The sequence below is a fragment of the Somniosus microcephalus genome, chromosome 29 (assembly GCF_052327205.1).
Source record: "Somniosus microcephalus isolate GS21.2 chromosome 29, FLI_Smic_1.0, whole genome shotgun sequence".
In the NCBI taxonomy this organism is placed as follows: domain Eukaryota; kingdom Metazoa; phylum Chordata; class Chondrichthyes; order Squaliformes; family Somniosidae; genus Somniosus; species Somniosus microcephalus.
Window position 1 is genome coordinate 35,003,285 of NC_141015.1, and position 16,185 is coordinate 35,019,469.

Consider the following 16,185-nt stretch of genomic DNA (forward strand, 5'->3'; position numbering starts at 1 on the left):
ACTAATGTCCTTCAGGGAAGGAAATCTACCGTCTTTACCCGGTCTGGCCGATATGTGACTCCAGACCCACAGCAATGTGGTTGACTCTTAACTGCCCTCTGAAATGCCCCAGGAAACCACTCAGTTGTATCAAACCGCTAGGAAAAACGAGAATAAAACCGGACGGACCATCCGGCATCGACCTAGGCACTGGATTCAGACACGGCCCCTCCAAGTCACACACCATCTTGACTTGGAAATATATCGGCTGTTCCTTCATCGTCGCTGGGACAAAATCCTGGAACTCCCTCCCTAACAGCGCTATGGGAGCACCTTCACCGCACGGGCTGCAGCGGTTCAAGGCGGCAGCTCACCACCACCTTCTCGAGGGCAACTAGGGATGGGCAATAAATGCTGGCCTTGCCAGCGATGCCCACATCCCGTGAACGAATAAAAACAAACTTCCAACTGAGTGCGGGCAATGCCATGGGAGAACAGCCAATACATAAACAATTCCAATTGCACAAAATTGGTATAATTTGCAACAAAAAAAAACATAGATAAAATTGAAGTTTCCCCATTCCAGACTGGTCTTTCGTCATTGAGCTGGAATGCATGGTGACTTTTTTTCCATTTATGGGAAAAACGGTTAGCAGCTCCAATGTGCAGAAGTTTGAGCTTGCTTCATAACGTCTTATTTTTGAGGCTGGTTGGACTCTTCTGCGGCTGCGCCGCTCTGTACCATTGGGGTGTCTTTTACGTCGCCTTAGCAGTGATCACCACGCGATGATCGGAATCGTTCGGTGTCGCCTGTGAATAGCGCACACTGAACGTAAAGACACTAGATGAGAGAAGCTGGGATTGTTCTCCTTAAAGGTTAAGGGGAGTTTTCATTGCAGTGTTCAAAATTATGAAGGGGTTTTGACAAAGTAAATAAGGAGACACTGTTTCCACTGGCAGGAGGGTCGATGACCAGAGGATACAGATTTAAACTAATTGGCAAAAGATTCAGAGGGGAGATGAGAGATTTTTTTACGCAGCGAGTTATGATGAGCTGGAATGCTTTGCCTGAAAGCGCAGTGGACGCAGATTCTATAACTTTCAAAAGGGAATTGGATAAATACTTTTTTTTTTATTCGTTCATGGGATCTGGGTGTCGCTGGCAAGGCCATCCCTAATTGCCCTTGAGAAGGTGGTGGTGAGCCGCCTTCTTGAACCGCTGCAGTCCGTGTGATGAAGGTGCTCCCACAGTGCTGTTAGGAAGGGAGTTCCAGGATTTTGACCCAGCGACGATGAAGGAACGGCCTATATACTTCCAACTCAGGATGGTGTGTGACTTGGAGGGGAACTTGGAGGTGGTGGTGTTCCCATGCGATGGGAATAACGGTTAGCAGCTGCAGTCTGCAGAAGTTGGAGCATGCTTGAAGGGGAGAAAATTTGCAGGGCTATGGGGAGAGAGCAGTGGGGAGTGGGACTGATTTGATAGCTCCTTCCAGGTCCTCGTCACTCGCTGCGTAAAAAAGATTTTCCTCGCGTTCCCCCCCCCCCCCCCTGTATCTCTTGCCCAATACTTTAAATCTATGTCCCCTAGTCCTTGTACCATCAACTAGTGGGAGCAGCCTTTCCCTGTCTAGCCTATCCAAACCCGTCATAATCTTGTACACCTCGATCAAATCACCCCTCAACCTCCTTTGCTGTAATGAAAACAAATCCAGCTTCTCCAACCTGTCCTTGTAGCTAAGATCCTCCATCCCTGGAACCATTCTGGTAAATCTCCTCTGCACCCTCTCAAGGGCCTTCACATCCTTCCTAAAGTGTGCTGACCAGAACTGGGCGCAGCACTCCAGTTGTGGCCTAACCAGCGCCTCATAGTCTTCCCTCATTGTTTTAATTCTGAGTCATACCACAAATGACATTGATAATGCCAGGAGAGAGAGAAAATGCGTCTTAAGACGTCATTGAAAATATTAAAGTGCTTAGCTACCATAATAGGCCCTGTGGGTACATTGAATACAGGTGTCAAATAATTAAATTTTTTATTGTTCTTCTATATTTTCTCCTGTGTAAGCAGAATGAGAAATAGTTGAAGTCTATTCCTATTCGGATCTTATATTCTATGTTAAAACATCATCGAATTGAAGGAAAATCATGAGTAGACACTAAGATCTTAATGATCTCTGGAGTTCTTGGACAAGACACCAATAGGCAGCAGCCAGTATGAGCAATAGATCAAGATTTATTAAGCATACAGCGTAATATACTTTAATGTTAGGCGATAGTTTTAATGAGTAACTCGCAGCCCTCGGTCTCTGGAACCTCCCGGACACAGATGACGTCGTCTTAAGTCTGTTCCTTTGTTCTCGCAGTACGTCTGTGTAAAGTAGTTCTTTGAGTATCGAGGTTTTAACCCTTTTCTTATCAACAGTTCATTTGGCCAGTGTCCATATATGGTCTTTAACAAAATCACCTTTTATAATTGGTTCTAATGGTCAAAATACCATCGTCACTCAGACTAAGGTAGTATCCCGCCTTTCCAGTATTTTTCCATCAACTTTGCCATGTTCAGTGTTATCTTGTTTATAGTTTTTCACCCCATTGGAATTTATCATAGTCTGTTTAATTTCAAGGCCTTTATACCAAGGGCCCATATCAGCACTGTTTCACTAGTCTTGAGATATCCAGACTATCTCACTTTAATCTACCAGATAAATACCTTAACTTCCATGATCTCTCTCATTTTATGTCCTTATACTAATTATTTTTTAAATATCGTTGCAATTAGTTTTGGTAAGCGAATTCTAATTTCTACTTGGCATCATCATCATATATTATTTTTTAGCAGTTTAACCTTCACTCGCAGCCTGTGGCTGTTTGTTATCAAAACTTAGTCAAAACTACTATTGACCGCCCTTCGCAGCTGCATTTTGAACAAGTCTTAGCTTTTTAGTTACCCAGGAGTAATTATGGGTAATATTATTTGGTCAATGGCTACACTTGATTTTATATATATAGGATTCTCGTCTACTAAATATGTCTAAATATCAGCCTTCCGTACAACACTGTCAATTTAAGAAATGCTATCCAGTCCCACATAAACCACATTTCTGTTCTTCCTTATAAGGTGCCTGCAGGTGATTTTTCTGCAGTTTATTTCATTGCCACCAGTTGCAATGATCCTCCAGGCCTGTACACATGAATGAAAGAGAGAGAGAGCCCTTAATTTCTATTGGTAGATTGTCCATTTTCAGGCCTGTGGGTTCAAGGGTTACTTGAACCTCACCAAGTTCAAGTCCTGGCTCAAAATCGTCATAATTATGATTTAAAAAATTTGCAACACCACCCTGCAATCGAACATTACCGTCGCAAAGTGCACATGCTTCTAAGGAAGGTCCAAGAAGAGATTATTTCACCACCTTTAAGAACTGAGACAATCCCAGCAACAGACTTATTCTGAACTGAAGATATTTGCCGTCTGATATCAGATAGGGGAGGATGGAACCCCTCAACATGCAGTCATTACCAACAAGCCCTGTTTGATTAAGGGTTAAAAGCTAGTTCCATTGATCAACATCATTCCGCCTTGTCGGGGTTGGATTAAGTAGAGGATAGTTCCCTGTAAACCAGGTTTATGAAAGGAGCCTTTGTAGAATTCCCAAGTTCTGGCATTGGAGCTGACTCCAAATCTATCCTGAGGAGAAACCTTTTCAAAAATTCCAGCTAGGGCCTTTTATCTGAATTCAATACCGTTCCAGAATTCCTTGAACCTTGCCCGCTTCACATGAAACCAGAGTCAAACTCGGGTCCCATCACCTGGATAAAGCAAAATTGACTTTATAGGCAGACAGGAGGAATAAGAAATAGGAGCAGGAGTCGGCCATTTGGCCCTTCAAGCTTGCTCCACCATTCAATAAGATCATGGCTGATCATCTTGCCTCATCTCCACTTTCCTGCACTATCCCCATATCCCTCGATTCCCTTAATATTCAAAAATTTATCGATCTCTGTCTTGAATATACTCAACGACTGAGCCTCCACAGCCCTCTGGGGTAGAATAAAGGGTCCTACTCAACTACACAACTTCACTTGTGGCAGAGTCCAAAACTGGGGGGACTGTCAATATTAGATAGTCGCTAATAAATCCAAAAAAGAATTCAGGAGAAACTCCTTTACCTGGCGAATGGTTAGAATGTGGACCTCGCTACCACATGGAGTAGTTGAGGCAAATGGAATAGAAGCCTTTAAGGGGAAGCTCGATAAACACATGAAGGAAAAAGGAATAGTGTAGAAGGATACGCTGGTAGGGTTAGATTGAAGTAAAGTGGGAGGAGGCTGGTGTGGATCATAAGCACTGATGTAGACCAGTTGGGCCGAATGGCCTGTTTCTGTGCTGTAAATTCTATGCAAGAAAGATGATAAATTCATAGATTAAATTCTGTACAGATGAACCTCCCCGGGGGGGGAGGAAAAAACATTCCATATGATCCATGCCCACTGCATGGGATCCTGAGAATATAGGATCGTAAAAAAGAGATACAAGAAGAAAGGGAAGAAGGGATGCTACCCTAACCACTCAGTCTCTGAAGGGGCGGACAACCAATTGTAGGTTGGACACATTTGGATGGGTCCTCTGTGGGGTCGGAGAATTGAGGAGGTCTCGAAGCTTTATCCTCCTCAATTCTCCGACCCCGCCACTTTTAAGGTAAATAAAATGAAGCTCCAAACTTGTAACCCACACTGTGAGCAGTCACATTCCACAGATGACACATCCAAAGTCTCAGCGGGAATATCATGTTATATACATCATTAGATCATTCCTACCCTGGTGATTGCTTTTGCTGAGAGCTTGAAATTCATCTAATCTAATATTATAAATTCATTATGATAGTAAAGTTCAATGTTGTAAGTACACCAGCGGTTGATGCTTGAGGTAATATGTAGGTATGACAATATTGTGCTAATTTTATGCAAGAAAGTTATTCATTTGTGGCCAATGTAAAAAAAAAAAGTAATTGAAAAATAAATTTGCAATGAAAACAGCTAATGCTGTCGACCTGCTGTGTATTTCCAGCATTTTCTGTTATATTTTTAATATATAATAAAGTGACTGATCAGTTCCAAGGATTTTTAGTCAGTTTTGAATTCTTGCAAAATCTGTTCTTCCCTTTCATCTGTATTGCGTTCTGTCAATTGATTTGTTATTGTTTCCCTTAGAATGCAGGAACTCTCTTCCGCAAACAGCAATTGATGCTGGGTCAATTGTTAATTCTAAATCTGAGATTGATAAGATTTTTGTTAACCAAAATATTAAGGGATATGGGGCAAAGGCGGGTATATGGAGTTAGGTCACAGATCAGTCATGATCTCATTGAATGGCGGAACAGGCTCGAGGGGCTGAATGGCCACCTCCTGTTCCTATGTTCCGAGAGTGAGTTTACCATTTTTTTTCTTGCATCTTTATGGTAGAGAATTACAAATATGGTATTTCAAGGTCCTTGGTTCCTTCCAGATTCTCTCACCTTTCGGCTGAGACGTTAAGCCGAGGCTCTGTCTGCCCCCTCAGGTGGAGGTAAAAGATCGGAGAGGTTTAGGGAGGGAAGTCCAAACTTCTATTTCGAAGAAGATCAGGGGGAGTTCTCCCCGGTGTCCTAGGCCAATATTTATCCCTCCATCAACATCACTAAAACAGATGATCCGGTCATTATCATATTGCTGTTTGTGGGAGCTTGCTGTGCACAAATTGGCTGCTGCGTTTCCTACTTTACAGCAGTGACTACACTTCAAAAGTACTTCATTGGCTGTAAAGCACTTCGGGACATCCGGTGGTCATGAAAGGTGCTACAGAAATGCAAGCCTTTCTTTGTGAAAATGATTAGGGTGAAACATTTGATGGTTTTTCCTCAATTTTAATATCTTACTGCTACATTTAATAACTCTTGCCGTGTGTCGTTTCATATGTTTATTTATTGAGCTGTGCGGCAGTGTATAGAAACAGCTATAAAAGCATCGTTCAGAGTGGGAACCAACGCCTGGCTCATGATGAGCTGCCCAGCGTTCCCACGGTGATGCTGGCAGGGCCCGAGACTGAGGCCCCAGTGATCGGCCGCATTTCCACGGAAGTATCTCGACAATAGTGGTTTTCCAAGGTGTGTGTGTGTGTGCCCACTGTGACTCATGATCCAATCCCAAGGACTTGTCCTCATGGCCTCCAACATAAATACCCCCCAAAAGGACGAAGTTCTATCATTGCAGAAAATATTATTTTATTGGGAGTACAGCGACAGCAATAATGTCAATAAAACAAAATCAATATCTGCTGAGAGATGAACAGACTTCTGATGACCTTGGGATCTCCTCAGAACCTTGGAGTAAGGGGGCTCCAGTTTAGGGGGCTGAGGTCCCTCGATCCCCAGGGTGTTCCAGGAGATACCAGGGCTCTCGAAGCCTTGCCCGTGTGCAGTACTTAAATAACAAGTACCTGAGGCCCCTCTTCCTACACATTTCTGTTGTGTCTACTGGTAAGGACAGTGTTCTATGTTGAAAGTCCTGTCGTCAGAACTTAGAAGTTCAGCAGGATTAAATACCTGTGAATTTTTCAACTCGTCCAAGCTCAGAACTTTGTGTTTATTTATTCGTAAACTGCCGGCGGTATTCTCGAAGGGAAGGAGTGATGGTCCAAACCGCAGAAGGATGTGAACTGTGCAGTGCAATACATCATGGGAGAAATATCTGGAAATGAGCAAATCTGTTCTATTAATTGCCTGACACAGCCCATATCTGCCTTGGAACACTGACTGGAGAGCTGTAATAAATTAAGGAAGATTAATAACTCTACAGGAATCGTATAGGACAGTTGATTTGTTATGATTCCTCAGACTGCATTCTCTATGGGTTTGTTAAGGAATACATATGCCAGATATCAGTGTTGTCTTATTAAGATCAAGAATCATATGTACTGTTCTTCACTGTGCCAGTTTGTTGTCTCTGCACTGCCTTGGTATTGATGGAACCTATGGTTTCTCCCTCCTCCCCCAATCCCTCTCCTTAACCCTCACCCTTTCTACTGTCCATCACCCCTTCCTTCCTTCCAACACCGCCCCCCCCCTTCCCTTTATCGCCTCCCTTCCCCTTTGTTTTACAGTCAGTGTATTCATCAGATTCTAGAAAGTGTTAATCACATTCACCAACACGACATAGTGCACAGAGACCTCAAGGTCAGTATCCGCTAACAAAAAAGGCACGAGGGTGCAATCATCTCACGTGGGTGCACCGTAACCTTACCGCATGTTGTCTGTTGCCCTGCAATGTTAAGAACCCTTGGCTTGAAATTCCCTGCACGGGTATCACTCCCATCCCACAGGCCCTATGAGTTATACTTCATGACAGGCAGCTGACTGCAGTCAGCAGGCTGGTTCACCCAGAGTGCATGCTCGGATGCCTCCTTGCTCGCACCACAATCAGCAGCAATGGCCGAGAAGCTTTCCCGCGGGGGTCTGGGCTTTTATTTCGCGCCGCGGAAGCACTGTAACAATTAGCAGCGCGTATCAGGCGGGCTGCCCTGCCGCCTTCCCTCCCCATGCCGGGAGGGGCAGTCTCCACTGAAGTCTGTCACGTTTAATAATCTCCTGACAGCCCCTTCGTTCTCTAACAGTCACGCCAGCTGCACCGGGGCAGGACTGGGGAGCCTGGCTTCGTATTTCTTCACGGACTGTCGCATGAGACCCGGGAGGTCTTCCTTGCGCACGCACACCCCACGTCTTTTAAATTGATTAGTCCAAATTCTATTCATTTTGACCTTGTCGTTCAATTAGCATATAATTGGAGTACAGTGCTAACGCTGTACTGCCAACGAAACAACTTCAATTGATGTGCTTTTCATAAAACATGTGCTACATGCATTCAAAGGTAATTTGCCAGATTTAATCACTGTCTAGCAAAAAGAATAGATACTAAACTGCATTCCAGTGAATGAATAAAAATGAATCCTGAGGTGCTTTTAGGTGTTGATGTAACTTCTAGAGAATTGATGGTGGGTCAATTATGAGTGTCCATGATTATCTTTTCAGTCAAATATTCTCGTAAAGAATCCGTTATCCCACATGCGTGCTGGTTGAGAGCCGCCTTCCTTCAGGTGGGATGTTGAGGTGGAAGAGCGGGGAGCTCTCCGAGTGTCCTGGCCAATAGCCCTCCCTCAAGCGACCACCCAAAAATAAAAACCCCCAAATTAACTGGCCCTTCGTTTTATTGCTGTCTGCAAGATTTTTGCCATGCACAAAATGAGTTGTCACTTTCGCCTACATAATAACAGCCTCTGTGCTCCCGTGGTAACCCCGAGAGACGCGATAAGGTGGTGTTTAAACGCAAAGGCTGTTTTTAAAACCAGTTTAAAAAAAACCTTTTATGTAAAATGAGCGATACAGTCTTGCGAGTAGGGCTATTCGACACTAAACCATAACAGGGTATAATTATCAAGCGTAACATAACAAGCCGGTTATCTCGGGAAGCACAAGGCTGATTGTAAGACTGTCATTTTTTTGCACACAGAATTAGCTGGGAAAGTAAAATTTCTGGAAACATCCAGGTAATAAGTCGCAGAGAACACGCCAAAGTACCTCAGGATTGTTATTTGTATTTTTAATTGCATATTATGCGGCAAGAAGAGAAACAACTACGTCTAGAAGTCAAACGAGCTGACACTCTCCAGTCCTGAACCTGTTTGCAAGGCCGCCGGTACAAATGCATAACTGCTGTGCCCCCTAGTGTGCATGTGGTGGCTTTGCACCCAGTGGCGTTGATGGGGCCTTCGCCTCTCGTTGCATTAACCCTTCGAGGACTTCAGTTGCACTGGACTTTAGGGGAGGGAGGGAAATTGCTCCATTTAGATTATTATGTTGGTCAAGAAACAGCCCCACTTTTCCAAATCAGCTCTTGTGAGCTTTGGAATACCGCAGACAGCACTCGGTGGTGGTGTACAATTGGAAGACACGGATTCTAAAAGCTGCGTTTGGTGCTCAAAGGGTTAAATGACTGTCGTAACTGTAGATGAAATCATCAGCGGCACTCGCTGTAATACTGGTCAGTATGTGGCCCACTTTTATTTTTTTGGCAGGCGCAGTGGTTTGATTCACTTTTTTCCTCTCCTGCGGGTGAAATAATCGAGCGTGCCCCCTCTCTCTTTAACTTGCTTGCCCACGTTTTCTTGAGCAGCTCAAAGTGTTTGGACTCCCAGTCCTGTTGGGAGTCGAGGGCCCCGAAGCATGAACTGTTAACTTGAAGCCCCCTCAGGTGGAAGTCAGAAGTTGTTGGTTCTTGGTCCGGCCACTAGGTTGGAGCCCTGCCCAAATCCAAGGGGGTGACGGGGTGGGGGGGGGGGGAGAAATAAACACCAGGCCCCTTTCCCGTCAGCTGACCGTGGAATGGGATTGATGGAGAGACCTGGACAACCACAATCTCCTCAACTTCCTGCCCGAGAGGGAAGGGCCTGGGTAGGCCACGAGTGGGCTGCAAGGTGGGGTGGGGGGGCGGGGGGAAGAAACAATAAATTAAAAAATCTGTGTTTATTTTGCTAATTGGCTAAAAATGTCAGTATCAAAATCATTAACAATACAACAATCAGAACTTTAAATACTTATGGATCAGATAATAGGACGCCAAGTAAGCCAACATGGCTGAATATCATTTGCATTATGGCCATAGAGGGCTTGACCCATTTTAAGACGTGATGCAGTGCTAGTGATGCATCAGAGTTAACTGTCGACAAGTGTTTATGAAGTGTTGCAGCTCCTGCTTTGTATTTTGCTTGGTGATTAATTACTTTTATTATTCATTCCATCATTTCCCGATAACGGCATTTGGATTCCCACCTCGAAGCCAGAGAACCTGCTGCTTGCCAGTAAATGTAAAAGCGCGGCCGTGAAGCTGGCCGACTTCGGACTGGCGATTGAAGTACAAGGAGACCAGCAGGCATGGTTCGGTAAGTCCCTGAGCCTTCTCGGATTTGTAGCGGCAGAATGTGAAAGCCGATGAGACGCCTTCCGAGGGCGCGAGTACTTTGTGTAATGCTCAATCTGTCATTTTATAGGATAGTCCTGGCCAACGTCCCACGGCAGCGCACGTGGAGGATATAGCCCAAGTGTTGTCATCGGGTGAGGTGGGATTAGAATGAGGGGGATAGTTGGACCAGGGTTTGCGGATGCAATTCAGCCCCTAATTGAAAGTTACACATTCTGCCCTTCCTTTATGTATAATGTTTTGATTTTATATTATTATTTATGGTTAAATATCAAAAATGAGGGCAGTTTGGGAAGTGGGGAGGTGGAGTTGGTTGGAGCCTAGGGCTTTTTCTGCAGTATAGGCCGAGGAGCTGGGAGACACCAAACCAAGGCTCTACAGCACCACCGCTGGCTGGAGGGTGCAATTATGGCATACTTAGAATATGCAGTTAATGCAGCATATAAGTTTTTACTTAGAATATGCAGCATAGAAACAGGCCATTTGGTCCAACCAGTCCATGCCGCCGTTTATGCTCCACACCAGCCTCCTCCCGTCTTTCCTCATCTAAATCTATCAGCTTAACCCTCTATTCCCTTCTCCCTCATATGCTTGTCCAGCCTCCCCTTAAATGCACCTATACTATTCACCTCAACCACTCCCTGTGGTAGCGAGTTCCACGTTCTCACCACTCTTTGGGTAAAGAAGTTACTTCTGAATTCCCTATTGGATTTCTTGGTGACTATCTTATATTGATGGCCTCTAGTTTTGCTCTTCCCCACAAGTGGAAACATTCTCTCTGTATCCACTCTATCGAAACCTTTCATAATTTTAAAGACCTCTATTAGGTCGCCCCTCAGCCTTTTTTCAAGAGAAGAGAGACCCAGCCTGTTCATCCTTTCCTGATATGTATACCCTCGCATTTCTGGTATCATCCTTGTAAATCTTCTCTGCACCCTCTCCAGTGCCTCTATATCCTTTTTATAATATGGCGACCAGAACTGCACGCAGTACTCCAAGTGTGGTCTAACCAAGGTTCGATACAAGTTTAACATAACTTCCCTACTTTTCAATTCTGTCCTGCTAGAAATAAACCCTAGTGCTTGGTTTGCTTTTTTTATGGCCTTGCTAACCTGTGTCGCAACTTTTAGTGATTTGTGTATTCACATCGGCAGTTCCCATTATAAATTTAGACAGAGCAATTTATAATTAAAAAAGCTGACACAAAAGAGCAACAGAAAGGTGATAACAGAAATGAAGGTTCATAGGCAGGACCTGAATGCAGGCATAAGCGTTTTAGTACATTATATAGATATGATGCAGACTCGATGGGCCAAATGGCCTCCTGTGCTGTACTATTCTATGGTTCTTTGGTGTTTGTATAAATCGAGATAAAAGTAACCATTAATCATTCATTGTATGCTCATTGGGTGCAAGGAAGCAACAAGGTATGTTAAAATCCCAAGCTAAGGCAATTATTTTTGTTCATTCATTCCTGGGATGTGGGCATTGCTGGCAAGTCCAGCATTTATTGCCCGTCCCTAATTGCCCTCGAAGGTGGTGGTGAGCCGCCTTCTTGAACCGCTGCAGTCCGTGGGGTATTATTACATGATATTATTTGCCTATTTACTGAATAAGCAATAAATTCACAGGGCATATGTACAGTCTCATATTCTGCAAAGATCCACGGTCACAGAGAATTAGTAAATCGCCAACTCCAGACTTACTGGGTCACAGACACATTTTACAGAAACTGGTTGTTCGTCGGTTAAAAAAAAATCCTGCAGCAAACTTACTGCTGGGTGCGTGTGCTTTTGGATTGTGAGAACAAGCGTCGCAGTGCGATCCAACCCACATGCCAGGAGCAGCCAATGCTGTAAATGCACTGCAGTCCCATCAGCACTGGGAAAGAGCAGAGACAGCTTAACATTTTGGGTCTCGACCTGGTTAGTTTTGCCTCAAATGTTGAACCTTTTCCGTTTCAGAAGTTGATGGACCTGCTGTCAATGTTCCCTCTAATTTTTTTTCGGGTGCGCTGCCCCTTATTAACGGGCTGCGCCGCCCGTTCAAATTTCCATTTTTTCCGTTTTAAACATAGAAACATAGAAGATAGGAGTAGGCCTCTCGAGCCTGCTCCGCCATTCAATGCGATCATGGCTGATCATCCAAGTTCAGTACCCGGTCCCTGCTTTCTCCCCACACCCCTTGATCCCTTTAGCCTTAAGAAATATATCCTACTCCTTCTTGAATATACTTAATGTATTGGCCTCCACTGCCTTCTGTGGTAGAGAATTCCACAGGTTCACCACTCTCTGGGTGAAGAAATTCCTCCTCATTTCTGTCCTAAATGGCCTACCCCTTATCCTTAGACTGTGACCCCTGGTTCTGGACTCCCCGGCCATCGGGAACATCCTTCCTGCATCTAGTCTGTCCAGTCCTGTTAGAATTTTATAAGTTTCAATGAGATCCCCTCTCATTCTTCTAAACTCCAGCGAGTACAAGCCCAATCTCTCCTCATACGTCATTCCTGCCATCCCAGGTATCAGCCTGGTGAACCTTCGCTGAACTCCTTCCATGGATCCGGTGAGCGGCCTGCGCGGGACCTCCAGACCGCCGCGCGGCTTAACGGGAACGTCTCTTTACAGCATTTGCTGGGTTTATCTGTCGGCTGCGCCCTGAGACCAGTTCCGTCTGCTGCAGCTCAATGGTTGCAGCTCAGTTAACCCAGCAACGGCCACGAGGGCGCCAGCAACGATAGGTTTGTTGCTGGGATCAGGGACGGAGAGTCGGAGCCAAGTCTCTCTGCTCCAGCATGCACTCAACTTGGATGTCAAGTATATCGAGTAGTCCGAGCAAGATTCAGATTCAGATTAGATTTATTTGCCATATGTAACAAGTACAATGGAATGCTTGTTCCCCGTAGGGACGCGTCAGCTATACATACAGCGCCGCGTTCAGAGTCAATACAATGGCTTCCCGTGGCAGTGGGAGCACGATGTCCCTCAGCCGCTCCGTCCCCCTCTTCACCGCGGCCTCCTCCTCACTGTTGCCGTGTGGCCTCTCTGATGGAGACTGCTAACTCTGTCCTAATTAGTCCTTTCCTACGGGCAGTTTTGACGACCCCCCCCCCCCCCGCCACTAGAGTGCGTTGGAACCGCCCATTCATTTCAGTCAGGACCCTTGCAGTCAGCTGCGGTCCAGGCTAGATGCAAATCCAGCTGTGTTTGCCAACAGTGACTTTCTGGATATCTTGCAGCTAAACTATTAACCGAAAGCATCCAGTCAGACTTCTGGTGTGCAAGAGAATCATTTTAACTAGGTTGTTGCAAGCTACATAGCAGAAATAAGTGTTTACAGCTGCCTAATAAATTGAAAAAATAAACTTGCACCCTGCAGCAACGTGACTAAGCAACCGACAAATCGCATTATTTCACCACTGGATTTTCCTGTTCAAGATTCAGTGTATCAGAATGAAAGAAACCTACCTATCTCCAGCAGCACTGTGTGATGCACTGACCAATCAACTTGCAGAACCGCAACTAATTAGTCAGTCGTGACCCTCCTTTCCCCAGCAGCTGTTTCTTCCAGGGAAGTTTATTTTTTTATATTATTCTCAGGACGCGGGCAAGGTAGTCATTTATTGCCCATCCCTAATTGTTCTCGAGAAGGTGGTGGTGAGCCTCGCCTTCTTGAACCGCTGCAGTCCATGTGGTGAAGGTGCTCCCACAGTGCTGTTAGGGAGGGAGTTCCAGGATTTTGACCCAGCGACGATGAAGGAACGCGCTTGGAGGGGAACTTGGAGTTGGTGGTGTTCCCGCGCACCTGCCGCCCTTGTCCTTCTAGATGGTGGAGGTCGCGGGTTTGGGAGGTGCTGCCGAAGAAGCTTTGGCGAGTTGCTGCAATGCCACCTGTTCGATGGTACACACTGCAGAGACGGTACAGCGGTGGTGGAGGGAGTGGGTCTTCAAGCCAATGGATGGGGTGCCGATCAAACAAACTTTGTCCTGGATCACCCCAAGTGGCAGAGACTCCCCATTTGTGTAGACCCTGCCCCATTTCAAATCGTCATATCCCCAAACTTGCCATGAGCAACTCCATGGGAGAGCTGTGAGTAGATGTACCATCTGCTGAGGAGAAAGGAAGGGAATCACTCCGTAATCTCCTTGTATGAAAGCTAATGAAGAAAGAATTACATTTCCATGTTATTTGACCCTGAGTTAATCGGCTTACTCTGTTTGTAATTTAATTAAATGCAATAACTGAAATTGGAAGTGTTAATACTAATTAAATCCATAATTAAAATCTTTCTGAAGGGGAGACTCCCCCGTGACTCGGTGTGCAGCTGAGCCCTGTAGATCTGGATGGCTCCCTGTTTGGTCCATGGTCAACTCGGAGTCAGCTGATCTCAACCAGGGGGACGATCAAGATGCTACAATTAGCCACTGCACCCCCTTGGCTAGGAAGAGGAAAATAATGCTCGCTCCAGGATACCGTCCAGATTTTCTTAGCCTTCCATTTTTTTTTTATTCGTTCCTGGGATGTGGACGTCGCTAACAAGGCCAGCATTTATTGCCCATCCCTAATTGCCCTTGAGAAGGTGGTGGTGAGCAGCCTTCTTGAACCGCTGCAACTTGTCATCTTTGTAGCGGTTTGATACAACTGAGTGACTTGCTCGGTCATCTCAGAGGGCAGTTAAGGGTCAACCACATGGCTGTGGGTCTGGATTGGCTTTGGCTTTTGTCATCTGTTTTTTGGCCTCTCCCAGAAGATTACACAGCTGCTGCTGGTGGTGTGAGCCACAGGTGGGCAGAGGAAACGCTTCAAGGACATCCTCAAAGCCTCCTTGAAAAAGTGTAACATCCCCACCAACACCTGGGAATCCCTGGCCCAAGACCGCACAAAGTGGAGGAGAAGCATCCGGGAAGGCGCCGAACACCTCGAGTCTCTTCGCCGGGAGCAAGCGGAAGCCAAGCGCAGGCAGCGCAAGGAGCGCACGTCAACCCAAGCACCCCACCCACCCCTTCAACCACCCTCTGCCCCACCTGTGACAGAGACTGTAGGTCCCGCATTGGACTCATCAGTCACCTGAGAACTAATTTTTAATGTGGAAGCAAGTCATCCTCGGTTCCAAGGGACTGCCTAAGAAGGGGGGTGGTGTTGTGAATCGTGACGCACCTTCACCACACGGACTGCAGCGGTTCAAGAAGGTGGCTCCCCACCACATTCTCAATGGATCAGCTGGTCTATTCCTGACCATACATCTTGCTACATGTGTCCTGCCTGAGCTGATGGGCTGGTATCCTTCCCAAAGCTTTGCCAGTGATGCTCTCCCCTCCCTCGCTCCACCATTGGCGGCCGTGCCTTCAGCCACCTAGGCCCCAAGCTCTGGAATTCCCTCCCTAACCCCCTCTGCCTCCCTCTCCTCCTTAAAACCTCTCCTAATATCCCCTTCCTTGACTCAGCATTTGTTGTTCTAACTCTTACAGCTGTGTGTAGCGCCTTGGGACTTAAAGCACGTTATTGTGTGGATATTGGGCGAGTACAGGATTAGTTTAAGCTGTGCTATTTGAATAGCCCGCCCAAAGCACAGTACAATCCCACATCGTACCAGCCCACAACACAGTACGGACCCATGTTATACTAGCCCATGGTATATTATGGACCCATGTTATACCAGCCCATGGTACATTATAGACCCATGTTATACCAGCCCATGGTACATTATGGACCCATGTTATACTAGCCCATGGTACATTACGGACCCATGTTATACTAGGCCATGGTATATTATAGACCCATGTTATACCAGCCCATGGTACATTATAGACCCATATTATACCAGCCCATGGTACATTATGGACCCATGTTATACTAGCCCATGGTACACTATAGACCCATGTTATACCAGCCCATGCACTGGTCTCTAACATTCTGAGTAAATGTCGATGCATTAAAGGACCATCCAGGAGCGTTCCGCAGGCTGCACATAATGGCAAATCCCGTCCACTCATTTTAATAGTTGGAAAGTTGTCGGCAACATGCTCGTGATTTCCTGGTATGCTCAACCATCAGACAAGGCACTGTCAGAGGGGCGGTACTGAGGGAGCGCCGCACTGTCAGAGGGGCGGTACTGAGGGAGCGCCGCACTGTCGGAGGGGCGGTATTGAGGGAGCGCCGCACTGTCGGAGGGGCAGTACTGAGGGAGCGCCGCACTGTCGG

General features: G+C 46.0%; 1 protein-coding gene across 17 annotated transcripts in view; it reads left to right on the plus strand.

The window, feature by feature from the left end:
- The window catches only part of LOC147098633 (calcium/calmodulin-dependent protein kinase type II subunit gamma), a 442,156-nt gene that overhangs the window by 301,924 nt on the left and 124,047 nt on the right, over positions 1-16,185 (plus strand). For all 17 annotated transcript variants that reach the window (XM_085970577.1, XM_085970580.1, XM_085970582.1 and 14 more), the window contains exons 6-7: positions 7,118-7,190; positions 9,847-9,949. In XM_085970577.1, coding sequence (XP_085826703.1) covers positions 7,118-7,190; positions 9,847-9,949 — 176 coding nt within the window. The remainder of the gene's footprint in view (positions 1-7,117; positions 7,191-9,846; positions 9,950-16,185) is intronic.